General features: G+C 33.4%; 1 protein-coding gene across 3 annotated transcripts in view; it reads right to left on the bottom strand.

The window, feature by feature from the left end:
- The window catches only part of LOC141549101 (lipoxygenase homology domain-containing protein 1-like), a 598160-nt gene that overhangs the window by 161435 nt on the left and 413677 nt on the right, over positions 1-23048 (bottom strand). For all 3 annotated transcript variants that reach the window (XM_074278423.1, XM_074278432.1, XM_074278441.1), the window contains exon 32: positions 3235-3404. In XM_074278423.1, the coding sequence (XP_074134524.1) occupies positions 3235-3404 (170 nt within the window). The remainder of the gene's footprint in view (positions 1-3234; positions 3405-23048) is intronic.

The raw sequence follows: 23048 nt of genomic DNA, 5'->3' as shown, positions 1-23048 counted from the left end.
GAAGATGGGACTCTGTGTCTCTGTGTATCTGTATGTTTATGTATACACACACATACAGATAAATGTGTGTATATAAATATGTACACACAATAATATACATACACATATATTTATATAAAATAAAAAAGAACTCTGCAAAATAATGATCCAAGAAGATATATTTGTCCATCCCTACTAGAAAATGGAAATTTAATAAATGACAATTTGATCTTAGGTGATACAGATAGGTAGATAAGTAGATCAATCGATAGAATATTTATTAAAGATTACTATATGACAGATGCTATGCTCAGTGAAAACTCAAACAAAGAAAGTAAGGAAAAGACAATGCAAGAACAAAAGAAGAAATACCCCTCACATAGGAGTAAGGCTGTTAGCCAGAAGTCAAGGAATAAGAAATAGAACTAGAATTTAACCAATCAAAAATCAGGGTTTCAGGGTGTAGGCTTCTAAAGGGTGGGAGAACTGATTGCAAGAGGTTGAAGAAGTCCTAAGAGTTGAAAGTGAAACTTTCCTGGGTGCCTCAGGAAATGGTGATCTTAATTTTATAGTTTTAGCTCGATAGTCTTAATTTTGTTTTTTCTTTATAATTGATAAAAGAGTTCATGTCTGATTTCCAGATAATATCAAGGGAAGGTTTTCAAATCTTTGGTTGGGTCCCCTAGGAGAATTTACAGGAGAAAATAGAACAAGAATTACACAGGATGAGGTAGTTTGTCCATCAAAGTTTTCTATGAACACTCTTGTGGATTTCTTTTGCCCCTCATGTCAAGTTATACTCCCCACACATTACCTCTTTTCTTAGTTCACATTTTTAATATCAGGGCAATCTATGTAAGGAAGATTTGTATCAAGCACTGATTCCCTAGCAAATTAATCTCTCCATTCCTTGATTCTATTCCTTTTAAGGAAAAACAAAAGTAAAGATATCAAGGAATAAAATAGAATTAATGTCAAAGATTATTTAATAATCTAAAAAATAAAATTCTGATATTAATGATAGCTAATTAATTATTGATAAATTAATTATTTTTATTTTGAAGTAATGTTTCACCAAATATATTCTTTCCTGTTACAAATCTTTTTTATTTGATTTTCAGTTTATCCAACACTTTCCAATTAGTTATCATCAAAAAAAAGTTTCATACATCCAGGGCAAGGCTTTGGGAGACGATTCAACTTTGCTAGAAGGGTTTCCTGGAATTTCTAGCCAGTTCTCTTATATAACTAAAGTTATTTTTAACAGAATACATTATTAATCCCTTAAGATTATATTAGTGCCAATTTCTTCCTTCTCATTTGAGTCAATTATCTTCTGTTCATAATGATCATCCCCCAAATTTAAAAGTGAAACTTGAAGTTTCCCCATATTCTTTTTTTAGATTAAATGTTTAGATTTTTTAGGTTACATTTTAGATTAAATTAAATTTTAGATAAAAAAATTTAAAGTACAATCAAATGTTAATTGACAAATAAGAAGGGGAGGAAGATGAAGGAAAATATAAAATACTAATTGGACTATTTCTAACTGGAATGTGTTCCAAATCTTTCTCTAAAAATACTATTGCCTCCTTCATGTTAGATGCTGTTGTTTTGATTTACTTTCTCTAGAAAACATAAAATACCATGAGTAGTGCAGGAAGAAAGAACAACCTCAAAGAACAAAACAAAAAGGGAATTCTAGGACTTTGACTCCAAGAACAGAGTTAGGGTCATGAAGCATCAAGAAGAAAATGTATGACATCTTCCTAGATCAGAATTATAGATTCACTGAGTAAGCAACCAGTGGGATGCCTCATTACATTCAAATGTAACATACTTGTGACATAGCATAATGAGAGGCAGTGTCACCTCCCAAACTAAGATTCAGTGGTGTTATACTGGAATCAGAATCTTTTATTCAATGATGTTAGACTGACTTTATCCAGTAATGTTTTTCTCTCACTTTCAGGTTCCATACCATTCTGGGGCAACTTAATGGGTTTATATGATTGAGGAAACATGAAATTATATTTTAGTAAATGGTTCATGGGGCTTTGTGTTCTACTTAAGGGTGTGCTCTGACAACTCCCACTGACTATTTTGAAGACTATAAAATATCTTGTGGGTAACCTCAGTGAATAAGGTCCAAGGTTATGTTTGGACAAAAGCTATTTAAAAGATAGTAACTATATATTAGTAAAAGTTAAACCTTTTTGAGCACACATGAAGCCAGACCCCACTCCTACACTCTTATATCCATTCTTATATGACTTGGGTAGTCACTTAAATTCCTTGATCTTCAGTCCCCTCATTTAAGATGGAGATAATTGTTACACTACCTAATAATTCTTTACACTACCTAACAGGGTGGTAATGAGGAAAGTGATCTATAAATCTCAAACCAGATAAAAATATATACTTATCATAAAAAACTCTTCAGTTCTTTGCTTAATATGTAAATTCTACTTGTGAAATGCAAGCAAGGGCCAGGTCTAATTAGTTTCTCATCTATCATGGGAAAACACACACATACACAGGAGGAACTAAATAAATGCTATGGATGATGATCAGATGCATTAAAGATGGAGTATAATATAGTAGAAGGCTTCTTAAACTTTTACCACTCATGACTCTATTTCATCAGAGAAATTTTTATATAACTCCTGGTATATAGGTATATAAAATAGATATATAAACCAATATTTACTTATAATAAATCATAATTTTATGACCTCCCATTCAATTATGTAACTCCATATGGAATTGTGACCCACCGTTTCAGAATGTCCTAGGTACATGTTAAATGAATGAATGGAAAAAATATTAGATTGGAAGTCAAAAGGCTGAGGTTGGTCATTATCATCTTTTATAAGCTTAAAACAACCATTTTATATTTTTAATATCTCATTTTCTTCATATGTAAAATAGGGGTTACCTTCTACTATCTCCCTCACAGATTTAAGATGAATCAAACAATTTTCAAATTGCAAAAAATCTATAGAAATGTCATTTATTTTTTAATCATAGGAATTGGATGAGAGAGAACATAAGATATCACAATTCTCTTCAATGGGTAAATGTTGCAGGAATAAGACAAAAATTGGCAAAAGATAGAATGTAACATTTAGAATGATAGAAATTTGAATTACAAACTTTTTTATGGAATATATGCAATTTGGTAATCTCAACTAAATTATGTCTCTGAGTTAGATTGTTAGGCTATAAAGGAAACATAATATTCTTGTGACTTACAAGGAATTCATCTGTAGTTCCAGGAAGAAAACACATTTGTCCTGGATTTCTTGGTGAAAGGATAAGGTCCTTACTTTTCCCCTTTGAACCATATATCACCAGAGTCTTCTTACATTCTCCAGCTTTTGGAGAATCTTCAGCTGTTTTCACTTGTATGATCCACTGTCCACCTAAATGAGCAAAAAAATGATATTGAATACTGGATAAAAATTAGGACTTTACCCACAATTTGCCATACTTTCAAACTGAAAACAAACATTAACTTGAGAGAGAATAAATCAATAGCCCTTTAAATCCTTCAACATTTAGCATTCAAATGGATATCTAAAACTACTAAATAGAAAAGGAAAATGTACTGTACCTGAAAACTTTCTTAGGATTCAAATTGAAGAATTGAAAATACAATGATCTTTGAAAATTGAGCAACCAAGGCAATTCATCCCAAAGAGGAGGAAAAGGGGGGAAAAAAGGGACCTCGATGAGGAAGGCAAGAAGGAAGGCAGGAGAGATAAAAGGAAGGAGAAGAGGAGGAATACAAGAGAAGGAAGGACAGAAGGGGGAGGAGGAAGAAAAGAGAAAATGTCTGTTGACAGCAAGCTTAACATGTTAAACTAAATAATGATGAACACTGGCCATAAGACTTTACAATCTAATTAAATCACATTATTAAGCACTTCCTATGTGTCAAGTACATGGTAAACATTGAGGATAAAAATAGAAAAGTAAAGAGAGTAAGAGTGTACACTGTAACAGGAGAAAACACATGCAGGGGAGTTCTGGCCAGTGAAAAAATATTTTAATCATGCAGTAACTAATAGGTTGCTTTGTTTAATGTGTTAAAAAGATGGTTCACTCAATCATCCTCTGTATTAAATGTTTTTAGCTGCTGCATAGAATGTATAAGGAAGGATGTGATAAGGCCATGTAAGATATGCAAAGCTAAGTAAAAAGTGACATTATAGGCACTCATAAAGCAAGTTCAGAAAAGAGAAAGTTCAGAGAAGGGAAACACAAATGGAGAAAGGTATGTTGACAACAAAATATCACCTAGGTTTTCCTTCCAGCTCTCTTTTTGTCCCAATTCCAATCCTTATGGAGGCACAGTTCACAAAGTCTTTCAACTGACAATAAGATCAGAAAATATTATTCTCTCCCTCTCACATCCCACACTCACTCACCTGGACCAACAAGAACTCTAGCTAGTGGAGAGTGAGCAAAAATGTAGACAAAGAAAATAAAAAGAACACTGAATCTTTGAAACAAAAGGAAAAGCAAGGGAATGGGGGAGGAAAGGGGAACCAAGTTTTTAAACGAACATTTAGAATATTTTATGTTGATTAAGATATGTCGGAATCTCAACATACAGTCCACACTAACTCCAGCAATCAAATGAAAAAGCATCATGATTTGGTATGATAAGAAGTCAGTGATCATTTATTTTAGCAAGGAGAATTTCCTGAGGGGAAAGAATAATTCATATTTCAGCTACTTCAGAAGACAAAATTAATTTCCCTGGCATGCACAAGACACTAAGTTGCTGGTATGCAAAGTGAAAACTTTTGAAGTGATATTTAAGTAACTATATCCCTGCTCCTTTTCTTTTTTTTCCATTGTCATTTATCTTTACCTCTTTGATGACAATTTTGGTATTTTACCCTCAATCATTTTGTTTTATTTCAGTTATTCCTTTTAAATTTTTTTTTCATTTTTCTCCCTTCTTAGTGCTTAGGGGCTCTTTGGTAAATATGCAATATGCTGGAGCAATGTGGTTCTTAATCTGCATGATTTGATGAATATGTCCTAAGCGTGTACATCTTGGAAGGTCTCTTCATTGGATTCCATTTTCTGAGAATATACATAATGAGGAACTTTGTGTGGAGGTCAGAAGATGTGAAAAGGAACAAAGTTAAAAAGGTAAAGCCAGAAGACATTACCTCATGTTTTTAATATTGAAGGTACTGCATGGTCATAAATATCCCATTCTCAATAAACTATTTTTAATAAAGAAAAGTACTTGGCACCTGGATGTGATTTGGATCTGTCTGCAATGGAGAGGGAACAGATAATTCCACAGCCTAGTCATTCAGTATGTACTGTACTAAGAAACCAAGCTCAGTTCATAAAGTAAATTAAATATATACAAGAACACTTTTCCCTTTGAGAAATCCGTGGGAGCCATTTTTACAAATGGACTAGCAACATGAAAATTTTAAAGGATTATTTTCTTCATTATTATTTCCACATGCATGGTGCCAAGCAATTTGGTGATGTATTTTTAGGAAACCTAAGGCAGAGCAGGTCAGATGGAGTCCAGGAAAGAAAGAAAGTATTAAGACTAATGCGCTTGTTTTCATGGGGAAAAAAAGGGAAAAATTATGTAATTATGCAGTCAGATTTGGGGGTGATTGTAAGAGCTAGGACTTTTTTTCTGGTAACAAGGAAATGACAGATATCATTAGGTTGCCAAGGTTCAGTACAGGACAACAAAGATTGGTAATTTTTTTCAGGAGCATGCTGCCAATCTTAGATATTTGTCATCACGTGTAATTACTTATGCTAACTCTCATATTCATAATCCCTTTCCATCTCAAGACTATGATGGTAGAAAATACACAGTCAAGAGACTGGAGTATCATCTCTATTGGGCCATTGGCTGATTATGTGATGTTGGTCAAACCATTTGACTTCTCTAGGCTTTGAGTTCCTTATCTATAAAATGAAGAACCTAGACAAGAAAAAGTATTCTTAATATAGGTCCCCAAACAACTAATTCACAAGTCTCCTGAAATACTGAACTTGGATGAGAACAAAACAAGCAATGACGACAATATATTTATTATCACTGACCTCTAACTCAAATTCGCGCTTTTCTATTAAAAACAAACACAAAAAACCCTCTTCTAAGGAGCTTAGGTTTCACTGGACTGCCAAAAAAGCATATCACACAAAATAAACTAAGACTTTATTGACAAGACAGTTATACTTTAGTTACACTGTATTTGTTACTATTGTTCTCAAAAGACTTTTTTTTTTTTTTTTTTTTTTTTTTTTTTTTTTTTGCTGAGGCAAGTGACTTGCCCAGAGTCACACAGCTAGGAAGTATTAAGTATCTGAGAGCAGATTTGAACTCACTTCCTCCTGACTTCAGGGCTGATGCTCCCTCTACTGTACCACTTAGTTGCCCTAAGACTTTCTAGTTCTATTTAATGTTGTATTCTTTACTCCACTTTTCCATTTTTGCTCTCATAAAATTCATCCCTACCTCTCCCAAATGAAAAATAAAATAAAATAAAATCTTTCTCTCTTTAAATTAATGAAATTAAAGGTAAGCTACCCTGATAGCTTACTACGCTAATCAACCACATCCCTTTTTCTTATTATTTAAGTGTTAATATCTGCAATGTTTACCAAATGAACACTCTAAGTCTTATATTGGCTTTCAGGTAATATGGTCCCATGTTCCGTGTCTTAACTCTGTGTCCAATGATAAGAATAAACTCCAAATATTAACTTTTTTCAAGATTATTATAATTTTCATATTTTCATGATTCTCTCAGGGTTGGTCTATCCATGATTAAATGAATACTTACTTTTAAAAAGCATAATGTTTCTAAAAGTTCATTCAGGACTTCTAAACTCTTCCTCAAAACACTCCAGAATGAAATCCATGAAGATCTGTACATAATTGAATCCCATTCTACTGACCATTACAAAAGATGTTCCAACTTCCCCTCTTAAGTCAGAGACATAGAAATCAGAGAAACTTACATTCTCAAAAAAAATAGATAGATAGATAGCAGTTATATAAATATAGGAATTTAAGATCTAATAGTGATCTTGGTGGTCAATTAGTTAAAAATCTAACAATCAACAAGAAGATATCTAAAGATACCGAATCTACTTTTTCTAAAGAGATCCAGTCCACTTTTGAGAAACTCAAATTATTAAGGAATTGTCATAGTGTTTTTAACTGCTTTTGTGACTTTATCCCTGTAGGTGCGTCAAATGCTGGATTTGAATCCAGTTTTCATGCTATAATTTTAAAATGCTGTCTCTCATTGCAAATGAAATAAAAACTGTTCATTTTTTTTTCAATTTTAAAAATATTTTTAAATTTTTAGTAGGCCAATTTTTTTAACAAGCCTAATCTACTTTACTCTTCCCCCTCATTGTTCCTTATTTTGCCCTTTAGGCTTTTATAGAACAAATAGAATAAATCTAATCTCACCTCTACTGTACAACACTTCAAAGACATGTATGCCCTTTGAACTCATTTACTTCAATGCAAAATGAGAAGTTGGAATAAATGGCACTTTCTGGAACTAGTTTGATACTCCTATGTTGGATAAGAGAATTTCTGAGGTCATATCCAATTCAAGCTCAATGCTCTTAATATATTCTGCTTCTTTTCATCACCTAAATTGGCATTATTATTACTGTACTATACACAGTACTGTACAAAGAGAATTGCTCTCATTCACTTTTTGCTTGCTCTACCTCCTTCACAGGCAAAAATGACAAGATTTTACAAATCTAGGGCTCTTTAATTTAGTTTGGACTCCAGGTTAGTCACCTCACTTACCAAAGTCCCAATTTCCTCAGCTGCAGCATGAAGAGATTTTAATACATGATCTCTGAGATCTTTTCCTGGTTGAATTCCTATAATCTAAAAACTATCTTTATTTCTAGAATATCTGACAATAGATAAGCTTCTGAAACCTTAGCCCAAATTGTTTAATATATTCATTTGTATGATCAATTGTGATGGACTTGGCTCTTTTCAACAATGAGGTGACTCAAGGTAATTCCAATGGACTTGTGATGGGAAGTGCCATCCATATCCAGAGAGAGATCTATGAAGACTGAATATACATCACAGCACAGTATTTTCACCTTTTTGGTTGTAGTTTGCTTGGGTTTCTTTTTTTCTCCTTTTTTTTCCCTTTTGATTTGATTTTTCTTATGCAGCATTATAAATGTGGAAATGTTTATAAGAAATGCAGATGTTTAACTTATATTAGATTATTTGTTGTCCAGATGAGGAGGAGGGAAAGAAAAAGATTTAGAACACATGGTTTTACAAAAGTGAATGTTGAAAATTATCTTTGTATGTATTTTCAAAAATAAAAATAACAAATAAATATTAAAATATGTATCTTCATTTCTAGTACATAAAATAATTTTATGTAAGCTGTTAGACAAGGATGTATATCTTGATATTTCAGGGTAGCTATTTTATAATGTTGCACAAGGTAAATTGTTTTGTTCTCAAGAACTATTTAAAATTAATTTCTCCTGAAGAACTATTTTAAATGGTCTGTAAGATCTAAAAATTCTGAGATTGACATTCTAAACACATGGTTTTTTTTTTTCCTTTTCATTTTCTTTTTGTTAAAGAATTAGATGTCTTTTCATGAATGTGAAATATATTATAAGTAGTTGTTTTTCCTTTCTGTGGTCTGTTTTGTTTACTTATCCCATCAAATCCCCAAATCGAATTACATTAATTAGCTACTTTGAAGGCTGATGGTAGTTAATTTGTTATTGGCATGGGGCAGGAGGGGAAGAGGAAGGGACAGAGAAAACTGACAATCTGATTTTTAACATGACAAATAATTTTAGTATTAAGCTATTTTTTTTCCTTTTGATTATCCTCTGGAATACACATTAGATCAGTAGTAAAGAAGGAGAAAGTATCACTGAATAACTGGCTGAAATACAAATAAAAGACATTTAGCTGAAACCAAAATAACAAATCATGAGTGCTCCAAATAGTAATTCCTTATTCTTCAATTATGATTTTCATGGTCTATCTCAGAGGCTCATAATGAGGGCAGTTCTTTGTAAACTTGAAAGCATCACATAAACAGGAATTATTATTTTTCTGTAAGATTTTTTTTTCTAAAAATGAGTTTCTTTGGGAGTTATTTTTTCTCTATAAAATAGGGGCCATATCAGAAAATGAATAAATTATTTCTTGGAAATTTTATAGAATTCTATTCTTTCTAAAGCATTAAGATCACTTTGTTCTCTCTCAAAAGGTTGTAGTAAAGTATACTACAAGGTCTTTGCTTGTCATTATAATAATACCTTTAAAAAACATGCCTCCTGTGCTCTCCAATTTATAACGTCTTTTTGATTTAGGACTTGTCTCAAGGAGGGAAAAAATTCATCCTAAGGTTTCATCAAGTATAAAATTACAAGGAGAGTTTCATAGCCATTGTCAAGGCCTATTCTAAGTAGATCATTCTGCTTTCTCTCACTTCCCCTTATTTCTGCCAAATGTTCCATATACTTTAAAAATATACTTCCTTCGTGTAACCTAACAGATACTTGAAGTTGGAACTCTTGCTTGGTTATCTATTAGAAATCTCTTTAAATCAATAGGTGATGATTAAGATTATGAAGTAAATTAATTCGCCAATAAAACTTGATAGAAGCATATTAGAAAGACCAATTCAAGAAACTTTTAAAAGCCAATTCAGAAAATTTAAAGAAACTCTAAGAAAATGGAAGAGGTTGCCTTAGTAGGAACTAAATTCCCACATTCCTTAAAATAGTCGAGCAAAAAACCAGATTACCACTTGTAATTATTGTAGAGGCAGTCTATATGTCAAGTAGACAATTGGACTAAATAATACCTTAGTTTTCTCTATATATACTCTTTATATTTACATATACATATGTGTGTATACATATATATATACTCATCCAAATTCATGGATTTTCTGAAATCTATCTAGAGATCCCTTGGTCCAAGAATCCCAAATTAGAATTTTCAATCTGGTCTAAGTCCTGTGTTTTATGGGTAAGAGACATGAGACCCAAAGTGTGTTGCCTGAGATCACAAAACCATTGGCAGAATTAAAATGAATCCAGCACCAGTGCTAGAGAGCAGGCTATGGACCTCTTCTCAGAATAACATGATCTAAAGACAATGTGGCAGTCAGAATTCAAGTTGAGTTTTGTAACCAGAAGAGCACTATTGACCCTGAACACCAAGGAAAGAGGAGTTATGGGAAATAGAACCCAGCTCAGCAGAACTTACTCAGCATCTACCTTTGGATGTGAACTTGGTGGGACTAATTCTTTGTCAAATTGGGGATAAATTGTGAACTGCATCCCCCAGAAACCAAGATGGTATAAAGGGAACTACTTCCTCAAGATGCCTAAGAAAATATTCATTTATTTTTTCTGATTATAACTTTTAAATAAATATCTCTTTCTAAAATTCAATCAATGTCAAGTTGTTAAATATAATGCTATCATTGACCCTTTAACAATGGGAAAGAACATTGTGTGTAAAACATAGAGCTAATGACTGGAGAAAAATACCACCTCAAATCTTTTAGATTACCCTGAAATCCTGAGGGAAGATGTAGCCCTCCCAACTTTGAGAGAGATGGCCATAGTATGTATGCTACACTCTCTCCAAACATGAATGTAATAGCGCAGCAGAGCTAACTCAGGTCTTTTTGAAGAAGTCCTAGACTGCCAGTGAAGAAAAGTCTCTTTTTAACTACATGGCAGCCCATCTGAAACCATCTGGAATAAATTCATATATACTCTAGGCTCTCTAGGACATTTCCCTCCCAAATATTCACAATTCTCCCAAAACTAACATCTTCTACATAGAGTACCTGATCCCAATTTTACATATCATTAGTTGTGATGAAATAAGACTAGAAAATATAACATATTGCTGACTCAATGTATTTGTGGAACCTGGATGAGCAGAGGAAAAGATGGAACTAAGTAAGGAAATCCCGAAAAAAATTTAAGAAGTTTCCTTGCATAGGAACTTGAAGACAAAGATTACTGATTTTTTCTCTAGAGTAAATTCTTGTAAGTATTCTCTAATGGCTTCTGAGAAAAGAGAGAAGATAAGAAATGCTTTCTGGAAAATGGACACTACAAGGCTATGGGAATTAAGAAGAACTGAGGAAATAGTTTATGGACTGGAAATGACAATACAGAGTTAAGAACAGGCTTAAGAGGGTCTTGGAAATAAAAAATTCAGAGATCAGGGTTACCATACATACAAGGCTATAGATACTGGTTCATCAAAAGTACTATAAGTATAAGATATCTTATTCAGAAGAGGGAGTGTTTGGGTCATTGGTTTCAAGCACAGAAGTGGTGAATTTATCTAGTGGGAAGAAATCAAGCTATGTATGAAGAATCAAGAAAGGAATGGATGAAATGGTCTCTCTGGGACATGAATTGTCCTCAGCAATCTGGGGCAATGGATAGAATGTCAGACTAGAGTCAGGAAGACCACATTCAAATCCTACCTTAAACACTTCATAGCTGTGTGACTCTGGACAAGCCATTTAATGTACATTCTATTTGTCTTCATTCCCTCACCTATAAAATAACTACCTATTTTAGCTACTTCCAGTCACCTATCACCTAGAGTGGTTGTGACCTAATATTTGTAAAGTGTCTGACACATGAGAGACATGTACTCCAAGTTTTTGTTTTTTCCTTCCTTCATTTCAAGAATAACCTAGACATTGAATATGCCCAGATTCAAAGTTTTGCTGTTTTTGTTTTTGTTTGGGTGGTGAGTGCTTTTTTCTTAGTTGTCTTTTTGTTTATTTATTTGTTTTTAATGTTGCCCTTAAGCAAAATGGTTTGGGGTACTAGCTGGCAAACAAGAGAACATCTTCCAAAGTAGAAGCCCTGCTAGAAGCAAAGAGATATGCTTTTGTGAATTTTATTTTTCAGGTTCAAAGATTCAGTTACTCCTCTTTTTAATAAGATTTACATACATTGTTTAAATTCATCATGTTGGTATACCATTTCTATGCACTTGGGACCCTACCTTTGGCAAAATAACTAAAAGATTCGGTGGTTTTGCCTCTGTCTCTCATCAACCTGTTTCCCATAACTATGATATAGCTCCCCCTATATATATGGTATGATATATATATGTATATATATGTATACACACACACACACGCACACACGCACACATGCACACATGCACACACACACACACACACACACACACACACACACCACACACACTAGCTGGGAGGACCTGAGCAAGTAAATGAGCTATTTTAGCTTCTGTTTTCTCATCTGTAAAATGGGATTTGTGTACCTATCTCTTAGGATTATTGTGAGAAAACAAAGGAGATTATGTATTATAAAGAATTCTGTAAACCCTAGGATGTTTCTAAGTGCTTGCCATTGCTGTATTATTCTGCAAGTGATTGGAAAATTTCTTCTTTATTTCCTTATTAATAGCAAAACTTCCCTCTCAGCTCTCACATAATACTTTTTTTCCAGTAATAATTTTGTTAAATGTCAGTGTCATAGATTGAAAAATATGATGAAATTGAACTTTCATTCAAAGATGAAACTATTGTTTGGCACATGAGATGGATTGTCATCAATGGAGGACAGAAGTCCCAGCTACTTAAAATTAATTTGATGTCAGTATCATTGTTTTCAGAATGAAGCTAATATTGACTGTAAAACTGAGGGACACAAGCATGGAGTTGGTTATTTCATGTGAAACATATATGTATGTATGTACGTATGTATGCATACTTATAACTAGAATTCAACTAAACTCACTGAAATACACAATCCTTGGATCTTAAGGTAAATGAAGGAGAAAATGACATTCAGAGCATCCTAATCAATTCTGAATAATTTTCCAACTTTCATTTGATCTCCCTGCACCCTGATTTTATCATTACAACAATTATTACAATATCATTCTTATTTTGCAAAGGAAAGAGCTGAGACTTATATAGGTTTTATGAATTGCCCAAGGTCACAGTTAGCTAGAGACAGAAGTTGATTTGAAACCCAGATTTCTCTTGGATCCCCATTGAGTGAAATTTCCACATACCATGCTATCCCAAATTGACTGAAACTTTAGTACTCAACTCCTCAAAAGATATTTTGGGTGAACCTTCTTCCTCTTCAGGTTGTAGTAAGGACTTTGCCTACCAATCCATAGTTTTTCATTCTAAGACCTCATTACAGCCCTAGAATTCACATATTTGAAGAATTTGAATTTCATTCTTGCAGTTTCTCTCTCTAATTGCATGGCTCTTCCTAGAATAAAACGATTAATAATAACCAATAATTTGGGGCAATGGGGAGTTCCCCTTTTTCATAAAATCCCCATTTCTAAAGTTCAGTCTCTGAAAATTGAACCAACTTTTCCCTCAATTATGCTTAAACCCCACCCAACCCTATAAGGAATTCCTAACATAAAATGAATTCCTCACCATTGTGTTCCATTCAAGCAAGTTTTTGTGGAAGTAGATCTTTTGTTTAAATTGCCCAGGAATAGGAGAAGTCTGGGTATAAAGTCTTTGTCCAAGAGTGACATGATGTCATCCAGCTTTCATTAGCGTGAGCCCACTATTCATTTTAATATTTATTCTCTCATTAATTGTTACAGAGATTAGTTGTCCTTCATTCCTGAAGATAATCATGACATCAGGGGGATAGTACCATAATATCGAAGTGATTAGGATTAAAGTGAAAGAGGCAACATAGCTTCTTCCTCCTTCCTTCCTTCCTTCCTTTTTCTTCTCTCTCTTTCTCTTTCTTTCTTTCTTTTTTTTCTTTCTTTCTTTCTTTCTTCTTTCCTTTCTTTTTCTTTTTTCCTTTCCTTCTTTTTTTTCTTTTTCTCTTTCTTTCTTCCTTCTTTCTTTTTTCTTCTTTCTCTCTTTCTTTTCTCCTTCCTTCCTTCCTTCCCCTCTTCCTTCCTTTTCCTTCTTTTCCTTCTTACTCTTTCTTTCTCTTTCTTCCCTTTCTTCCTTCCTTTTTTTCTTCCTTCCTTCATTCTTTTCTGTCTTTCTCTTTGCATTTGTAATCCCAGCACTTAGAATATTGTCTTGTATGTAGTAAACACTTACTGATTAAATCTAAATTGACATGGCAGGGAGAAGTAATGGATATGCCAAATGACTGAATATGGTAGGATAGATAATATATGAAAATAAAGGATATGAGTTACTTGACTAAGACCCTCAACGACTAGCTCCTGAACATGATACTCAAAGGATTATTGGAATAATTGGAATAAAGACATTGCTGAGAAGTAGCACTAAAGAGACCTAGGCTCTAGCTCAGAAATGAAACACCAGCCAAGGAAACAACACTGGGAATGCTTTTGTGTGTGTCCAAACTGGGGATAATTGGTGTTTTATTGTCTGGATCACACCTGACATGGAAGCAAGCTCCCAAATTAATTTGAGTTGCTCACTAGAACATTGGTGGCTCTCTACTAATAGGGATTTTACTTTACCTTAACTTATTTTATTTTTAGATTATGAAGTAGGCCAAAAGTTGGTTTTTACCAACAAGGTGACAAGAGAACTAATGAGGATGGATTATAGATATATTATAGATCTAAAACTGAAAGAGATCATTGAAAACAACCTTCTCAGATTACATAGAAAATTAAGCATAAGGCGGTCTAATGAGCTAACCAAGGTCAAAGACTCAGAGTAAGTATCAGAGGCAGGGATGAAACTGGATCCTCTGATTCTAAGTCAGTGTTCTATCTACTCTTTTAAGATGCCTTATATTAAAAGCTTATTATATGTTTCTGAGCAACAAATTGAGAATATTCATATACAAGAAAGCAGAGCAAGTTAAGTTAGGAAAGCTTGGGCAAATACTCAGCAATATGAAGATTTATGGGAGTTGAGGGAAAGCAATAAAATGAGTGACAAATTCCCTGGCTTATTCTCAGGAACCATATAGAGAAGGGAGGCATCAACAAGCTTTTTATTCAACACTTATTATGTGCCAGGCACTTTGCTAAGTGCTAAGAAGGAAGACAGCAATATAAGTAAGCCTTTGACACTATAAGGGATATACTCCCTTAATATCAGTTGATTTGGGAAAGAACAGGGGTCATCCTGGGATAACCAGCATAGACCTGAAAAAAAGGATCCAGGTTTAATTGGTGTGAAATGTAAACACCTCCAGTCCAGCTCTGCAGAAATAGCAAGGGACTAGCTTGGTTCCAAGGTAGTTTTAGCCCTTCAACCCAAAACACAAGAAGTTTCACCTCTTAGACAATAAGGATCTGAGTCCAGGAAGACTGAATGAACCCTTCCATTAAGGACTGCCAGGCCCAGCAGTGCTGCAGAGATCTGGGAGAGAGAGAACCAGCACACCTGGTGAGGGCAGAAGCCGTGGGGCAGGGATCTTGCTGACTTGAGGCACTTACAGTAGGTTGGAGTGCTTTTGGGGCTCCAGACCAGAGGAAAGAACTGAAGTGAAGCCAGAGGCACTATCACTCCTACACCAGGATTAGAGATAGTTACACTAATAAATTCTCATTTAAAAATGAGCAGGTAAAGGAAAAAAGAACCCAAGCATATAAACTTACTAAGAGAATAGGGAAGATTTGGGTTCATCTTCAGAGGAGGATATTAAAGAAAAAGGAAGAGAAGGAAAAGCGTCTCCTGCCCCAAGGAGTAATATTAAATGGTTACCTGCCCCAAAGGAATTTATAGAAGAATCCCAAAATGACTTTAAGCAAACAAATGAGAGAGACTGAGGAAAAACTTTTTAAAAATTAAAATAAATTAAGAACCATCCAAGAGAAACAAGAAAATTATGAAAAGAAAGTCAATCAACTAGAAAAGGAGATCCAGTCTTTTTTAATCATAGCCTTTTATTTTCAAAATATATGCAAAAATAGTTTTCAACATTCACCCTTCCAAAATCTTGTGCTCCAAATTTTTTTCCTTCCTTCCTTCCCCCACTCCATCCTCTCGACAGCAAGTAATCCAATTTATGTTAAACATATGCAATTCTTCTATCTTATTTCCACAATTATCATACTACACAAGAAAAATTAAGAGATCCAATGTTTTAAAGAAGAAAATGATTCTTTGAAAATTAGAATTGGGCAAAGGGAAGCTAATGAAGCTATAAAATACCAAGAAATAACAAAATAAAGTATGAAAGATGAAAAAAATAGAAGGGAATGTAAAACATAAGAAAAACAACAGATCTGGGGAACAGATAAAGAAGAGAATACATAAAAGAATAATAGAACTATCTAAAAGCTGTGACCAAAAAAAAAAAAAAAAAAAAAAAAGAACCTTGACACAATAATATAAGAAATAATCAAAGAAAATTGTCCTGAAGTGATGGAACATGAAAAGAAAGTAGAAATTAAAAAAAAAATCCATCTATCAGTCTCTCAAAGAAATTTTATAAGAAAACACATAGGAACATTATTGCTAAATTCTGAAACTCCCAGAACAAAAAGATAATTTTACAAGAAACAAGTAATCAAAAATAAAAAACCAATCCAAATATGCTGGAACTACAATTAGAATTGTACAGGATTTATCAGCTGCTAACGTTAAATACCACAGGTCCTGTACCATTGTATACCAACAAACAAAAGAATCAGGCTTATAGACAAAAATATTATATCCAGCAAAATTAAATATAATACTGGGTGAAAAAAATGGAAGTTCAATGAACCTTTCAATTTTTAGGATTTTTGTCTTAAACATATTTGAACTCAATAGAAAATTTAGCATTTAAGAACCAACAAAAATAGTAATTTCAAGGGACTCAAAGACAAATTGTGTATGTTTTACATATATGGAAATATAAAGCACATGTCTAAAATTGACATCAGTAATTGGATAGTCAAAAAAAAAAAGATTGGGACAGAGTTGAGCATGATCTGATCCTAAAAAACAAAATCATCTAGGAAAAGATAAAAATAGTAATCATGCTATATGAATAAGCTACAGAGGAAGAAGCAACAGATACAGTAGGGAGGGAAGGAGGTAGTTCTGAAAACCTACTCACATTGGAAATGGATTAAATAGGGAACAATACATATTTATGTACAATATATACATATATGTATGTGTATATTATATATATATATGTATATATATATGTGTGTGTGTGTGTGTGTGTGTGTGTGTGTGTATACCATAAAGGTTATAACACCCTCCAAAATCTGTAAAGAAGTAAGGCAGGAGTGAATAAGATAAGGTTAAAGTAGGGTATAGGAGGTTGTGTAGATTTATGGTAGTGGGGTGGGATAAGGTGGGTAGATTAATAGGAATGAAATAAAGAGGGAGGGAAAAGTTAGAGGAAAAAATATTAGAGGAACACATGGGGATGGGGGGCAATGGGGAGGTTAAGTAATAGCTAGACAAGTTAACAGAAGTAAAGTAGAAGAGTTAACAGAGACAGGAAAAAAGATTATACATAAACATAATAAATAATCAGGAATAAATTTAATTTTTAAAAAGTAGGGGTAATAGCCATTGATCTTAGAACAAGTTTTTTTTGTTTTTTTTTTAGACCCATATTTTAATTATTTAATTAATAATAATAATAATTAAGGATCATGACATCAGGAAGATAATAACATGATATGCAGTTAATTGGAGTTAAACTCCAATTAAAGAATTTATCTTAAAAAGGCCAATGTCTCCCACTGCATCCAGGCCATCTCTAGTTATCCTGATTTACATCTTTCCAATAATGATAATATTAATAATAGCTGTCATTTTTATAGCACTTATTACAGTGCCGGTACTGTTTTAAATATTTTACAAACACTATCTATTTTTATTTTCACAGATGCTATTATCAACCTCATTTAACAGGTCAGGAAAATGACACACTTGCCAGGGGTTACAGAGTATCTAAGTGTCTAAGGCTAGATTTGAACTCAGATTTTCCTGACTCTGGGCCTAGGACTCTATCCACTACCCTAGCTCCCTGCATCATCTTTCTCTAAGAACCAGTGTGGAAAAAATCCAACCTGGAGTCTTGGAGATAATGATGCCTCTAAATTGCTTACTTTTGAGATGAATTGTAAGTTAAAGTAACAGTCAAGGAAAATCATTCAACAAGAGACCTCCAGCTCAGGAGAGAAACCCAACTATTTCCACAGGGGAATAAAAAAAAAAAATGTTCAGATTGTGAGAGCAAATGACATCATCAAATTAAAGAATGTGTGGTGAAACCTTTTGCCAGGCAAAATAGGGTAGATATTCTCCTGTATGTATAGATACTTAATATTTAATGTATAATCTTTATATATGATATTTACATATTTATCTATTTATGTATGTCACAAAATAAGGAAGACAGAACTTATTTATTTATAACAGACCTTCCACTGAAAAGAAGAATTACACCCTTTTTATATCTCTGATATGCCATCTGTAAATTGCTCTTCTTACATGAAATAATGACGTATATAGTAGAAGCATTATTATTCCCAGAACAACACTTCGAAAAGAAACCATGGCTTAGATATATTAATTAACTTATCTAAGGTCAAAGAGCTAAGCAACAGAACTAGCACTTGACCCCAGCCTTCTGACTTCAAGTTTAATACTCTTTGCAGTATAAATCATTACTTCAACTTGTTTGGGGTTTTGCCTGCTTATTTGTTCTGATCAAAGTAGGGGTTATAAAAGCATAGTCAAAAGAAGGATTTGTCAGGGAACTGCTTCAGAAAGGGAAGCTGACTGAGATGACCAACACACCAAAAATGCTGTTGTGGTCAAAGCAATGAGATCTTATTTGTTGAAAGGATTCAAATTGAGAAAGTGAGGGATTATGGATGATTTTGGCAACAATTTCATTGCTAAGGGATCAAGAAAATTCAAGCAGTTTTACCATTTAGACTGGTAGACAAATTGCCCATACCAATGAAAGCTATAATTGTGGGGGTTTTATTTGTTGGTTTGTTTTTTTTTCCCAAAATGCAGAAGCAGAGAAATACAGAGTTTCTTTAATGACTTCTTACTCCCTGTTAATTGTGAGTTCCACTAGGGAATTTGTCTTTCTCCTTGTTAACTGCTCATTCAGTATGACTGTCTTGCCTTGTATTTGCTCGAGTCTTGTGAAGCTATTTTCGCAAAACAATAAAATAGGCAAACCTTTGTAACCTGTGACGAATGTCTGACTTGATTTTTTACAATTGGTTGAACTATAACTGAATCTCTATTGTACTATTTTTATATAATATTCTTTTATAATTATGCTATTCCAAATCTATTTATCACTTCTGGTACCTTTTTACTATTTCAGTAAGTGCTTAATAAATGTCTGTTGATTAAAAAAGCTAAGCAACTTGGTTCATACCAAGCTATTGGCAATCTATTACCAGACAGTTCCTACCAATATGATTAAAGGCTGATTTCAACAGTCTTCTCTAGTCAAGTGAACATTTATGGATATACTTAAAGGACACAAGTATAATTTGATTTTATTGTGACAATTTAAGAAATTACTCTTTACCCACTCTGTGGTCCAGTCATATTGGCTTGATGCTCTTCACATACTATGTTCCATTTCCCTTTTCTTTGCTTTTTTCTTTGGCTATCCCCTATTCCTGGAATACTTCTGCCTTCCCACCTCTGCCTCTGACATTTGTTAACTATCTTCATGACAGTGTTCCAGAGTTGTTTTTAAAGGAGGATTTTCCCCAGATTTCCCCACCCACAACTGCTAGTGCTGTTCTTCCAAGTATGACCCTGAATATGACCTTTATACATCTTTTTCTATATTCATGTTGTCTCCTCCACTAAAATGTTAAATCTTTAAGGTTAAGGACTGTTTTTCTTTTCATCCCTAGCACTTAGCAAAGTGTCTGTATTATAGAATCTAATAAATGTTTGTTCATTAATTGATAACAAACTCTTAAAATTCAGAGAAAATAGTTGAGACCCAATGGTCTTAGTGGAGGGATGTTGGCCTATTTATTCCCTTCATGAAATTTAGCATTATACATTTTTGTATCATGAAACACTTTTGACTCTGTTTATCCTAGAACTTCCGATGATGACAATGCTTTTGTTAATTCTTCCTCTTCCTTGGCTTAATACTTGGGCAGGTAACAACTACTCTTTCAGCTCAGTTTTTTCCATCTACAGAACAAATGGGGTTATACCATATATTAGTTATATTTCCATCTAGCTCAAAAATCTGTGGATAGATATAAATTTGACAAGAAATTTTGACCAAAAACAATAAAATTCTATCTTCAATTTTTTTTGCTAACTAGTCCATTTATTCCTATTAGTCACATTGTTATAAGTTCATTTTCCTCACCTTTGTGATCAAAGGACAGCTTCAGACACTAACTTTGTGATCCTGGGCAAATGAGACTTATAAAACAGCATAGGCAAAAGTAGTGTGGAATGTGATCATCAATTGCCTTTTGAGCTTGTAATTACTAGTGCCATAGAATCAAAAGAGAGAAAAGTCTCCTTCTGCCACTTCTAGAGGCATTGCTTTTAAAGTAATCAGACATAGAAGGCATGAGTGAAAAAGTACTGCTAAAGATATATTCATATGGGGACCCTGACATCCTGCATTGGGTGAATATAAAGAGACAGCTACATGTTCATCCTCATTTATTTAAAAGGATGCAGCTGTGGTTAGAAATAAGACCTAAACTTTAGCAGGTGACTTTGAGCAAGTTGTTTGATGTCTCAGCATTTCATTTCCTATTCCTAGAAAATGGAAGTAATTATTATTGCTATCAGATAGTAAATGCTTTGAAATTGTGAAAGAGGATTCACTTGTATAAAATCTTTAAAACCATAACTTGGCACTACCCAGCATAGAAGTGCTAATCACTGAACAGCACAAATTAAACATCTGTTTTCATTGTCTTAGAAATTTCCATTATATAACAAAGAAACTCTTACTCATCATATACATCAAGGAAACAACACAATACAGTGAAAACACCACTGGATTTGGTGTTGGAAGACCTCGGTTCAACATTTTGTAATCATGAATGAATCATTGAATACATATTGGGACCGCAATTTTTTCATTTGTAAAATGAGAGACCTGGACTCAATAGTGTCTTAGCTCCTTTCCAGCTCATGACACTATGAGATGTATTTTGAGGTGAAAGTGATAGAAAATGATAGTTAATTGGAAATACACTAGAAAGGGAAAAGAATGATATTGTGTTAGCATGAAGTTAAAACCATGGGAGAGAACAGTAAGGGAAACCTGGATATAAAAATAGAAATGGTAAAGAGTCCATAGAACTTAATTAGAAGGCCCAAAGGAGTCCTTGGTGGAAGCAGTTTGGTTATCACTGTCCTTAAATAACACCCCTGAAATCTATAAAAGGAATTAAAGAACTCAGACAAGCTTTTTTAACTTTACATTCACACCAAGAGGGAAAAAGATTCTGCAAGTCTAAACAGTTCCTTTTCCTAAATAATGTTTCTTTTCAAATGAAAAAATGCAACAGCTGACAATTCTGCAACAAAAATGTGTTGAGATTTTTTTAATGGACATTTTAGTAAATGCTTGTACTTCAAATTATACAAAAACAATTATGTAAAAAACACTAATGCTAAATTTTTCCCTATATAACACTGATAATTTGTCCATATTTGCCTAAGGAGAATTCTGGTTGTCTTCATCCAGGACAGTCATTCCCTTCTTGCCTCCTACAGCCTTAGTATCTAAGATAATACCTAGGAAATGGGGAAGTACTTCAGATCCCTTAGAATATCCATCAATGAAGCTGAAGTAGTTTCTTCTCATCGAATGACTAGATTATTGGGTTAATGCCACAGACAGAATCCTATGGGAAGCCTATCTCCCCATAGTTATTTCACTACTCAAATTAACTCCTTGCTCAAATTAACATAGCATATATACTTATCTACTTACTTACTATACTTCCTCAACATAATTTTAAAAAATTATGAACACTGTATGTTGCTTTTTTGGGGGTAGAGGGTATTTTCTCAATCTTCTTTTTATCTTCAATACCTCAGTATAGTTCCAGACACATAGTAGGTATTTTAATACGTTTTCTTGAATTTAATTATATTGAGCTGATGATATTTGTAATTTTATCACTTCTATTTTAATTGAATCAATCAAAAGATTATGCTCAGGTTTCTAAACTAATTTTTTTAGTTTCCAAATAATCCAAGAAAGCTTAGATACATTTTGACAAAAAGTTCTAGTGTTGTCTCTAAAATCTATTTTCGCCTAAATATGGCTTCTTGAAGAAGCTTTTTTTCTATCTATCAAAAGTGACATTAACTGAAACAAAACATCTTTCAAGTCCTCCTTTTTCCCTAAAGAATATCTCACTAGGGTAGGAACAGAACTCATAAAAGCAAGTGGAAAGAAAGAATGAGTTTTTCTTAAAGAATTGTGAGGAGTTCCCAAAACATCCAATTAAACACTATTTGTCAAGACAAGAGTTTAAGACAAGACTTACAAATGATAACTGATGAATTTGTGATCCTTTCCTCATCCCCCACATATATATTAAATTGATAATTAGAGGGGACATTATTAGGATTCAATGATCAATGCTGCTGCCACTTGATATAAAAGGCATGCACAAATTGGTAGGATGTGTTCATTCTCATTTTGCAGGCAAGGAAATAAAGTTCTGAGGATACCTTTATTATGTATCCAGTGTCACTGGCTAAGTTACTGCTGGAATCAAGATTAATATTCACATCTTCTGAACTTCTGGTCCAATGCTCAGCACACTGACTTTCACTGCCTCTTGGAATCATAATGAGTCTCCTTTCACTAGCATCAATTTAAAAAGAAGGACCACCTGTGGAGGTTTCTTTGTTACTGGAAGAGAATTAAAATTTAACTGTTCAAGGGGATTATCAACAGAAAATTACAGATTTCTCTGAAAACTACAGATTTCTCCTTAACTATAGCAGATAATATTTGCTGAAAAGTGTCACTTTTTGCCAATAAAAGCACTGCATCTGCTGCACAAAGAAAGAAGTTGTATATCCTTCAGATTAAACTGT

The sequence above is a fragment of the Sminthopsis crassicaudata genome, chromosome 1, assembly GCF_048593235.1.
Source record: "Sminthopsis crassicaudata isolate SCR6 chromosome 1, ASM4859323v1, whole genome shotgun sequence".
NCBI classification, from domain to species: Eukaryota; Metazoa; Chordata; class Mammalia; order Dasyuromorphia; family Dasyuridae; genus Sminthopsis; species Sminthopsis crassicaudata.
This window is presented reverse-complemented; position numbering and strand designations above follow the sequence as displayed.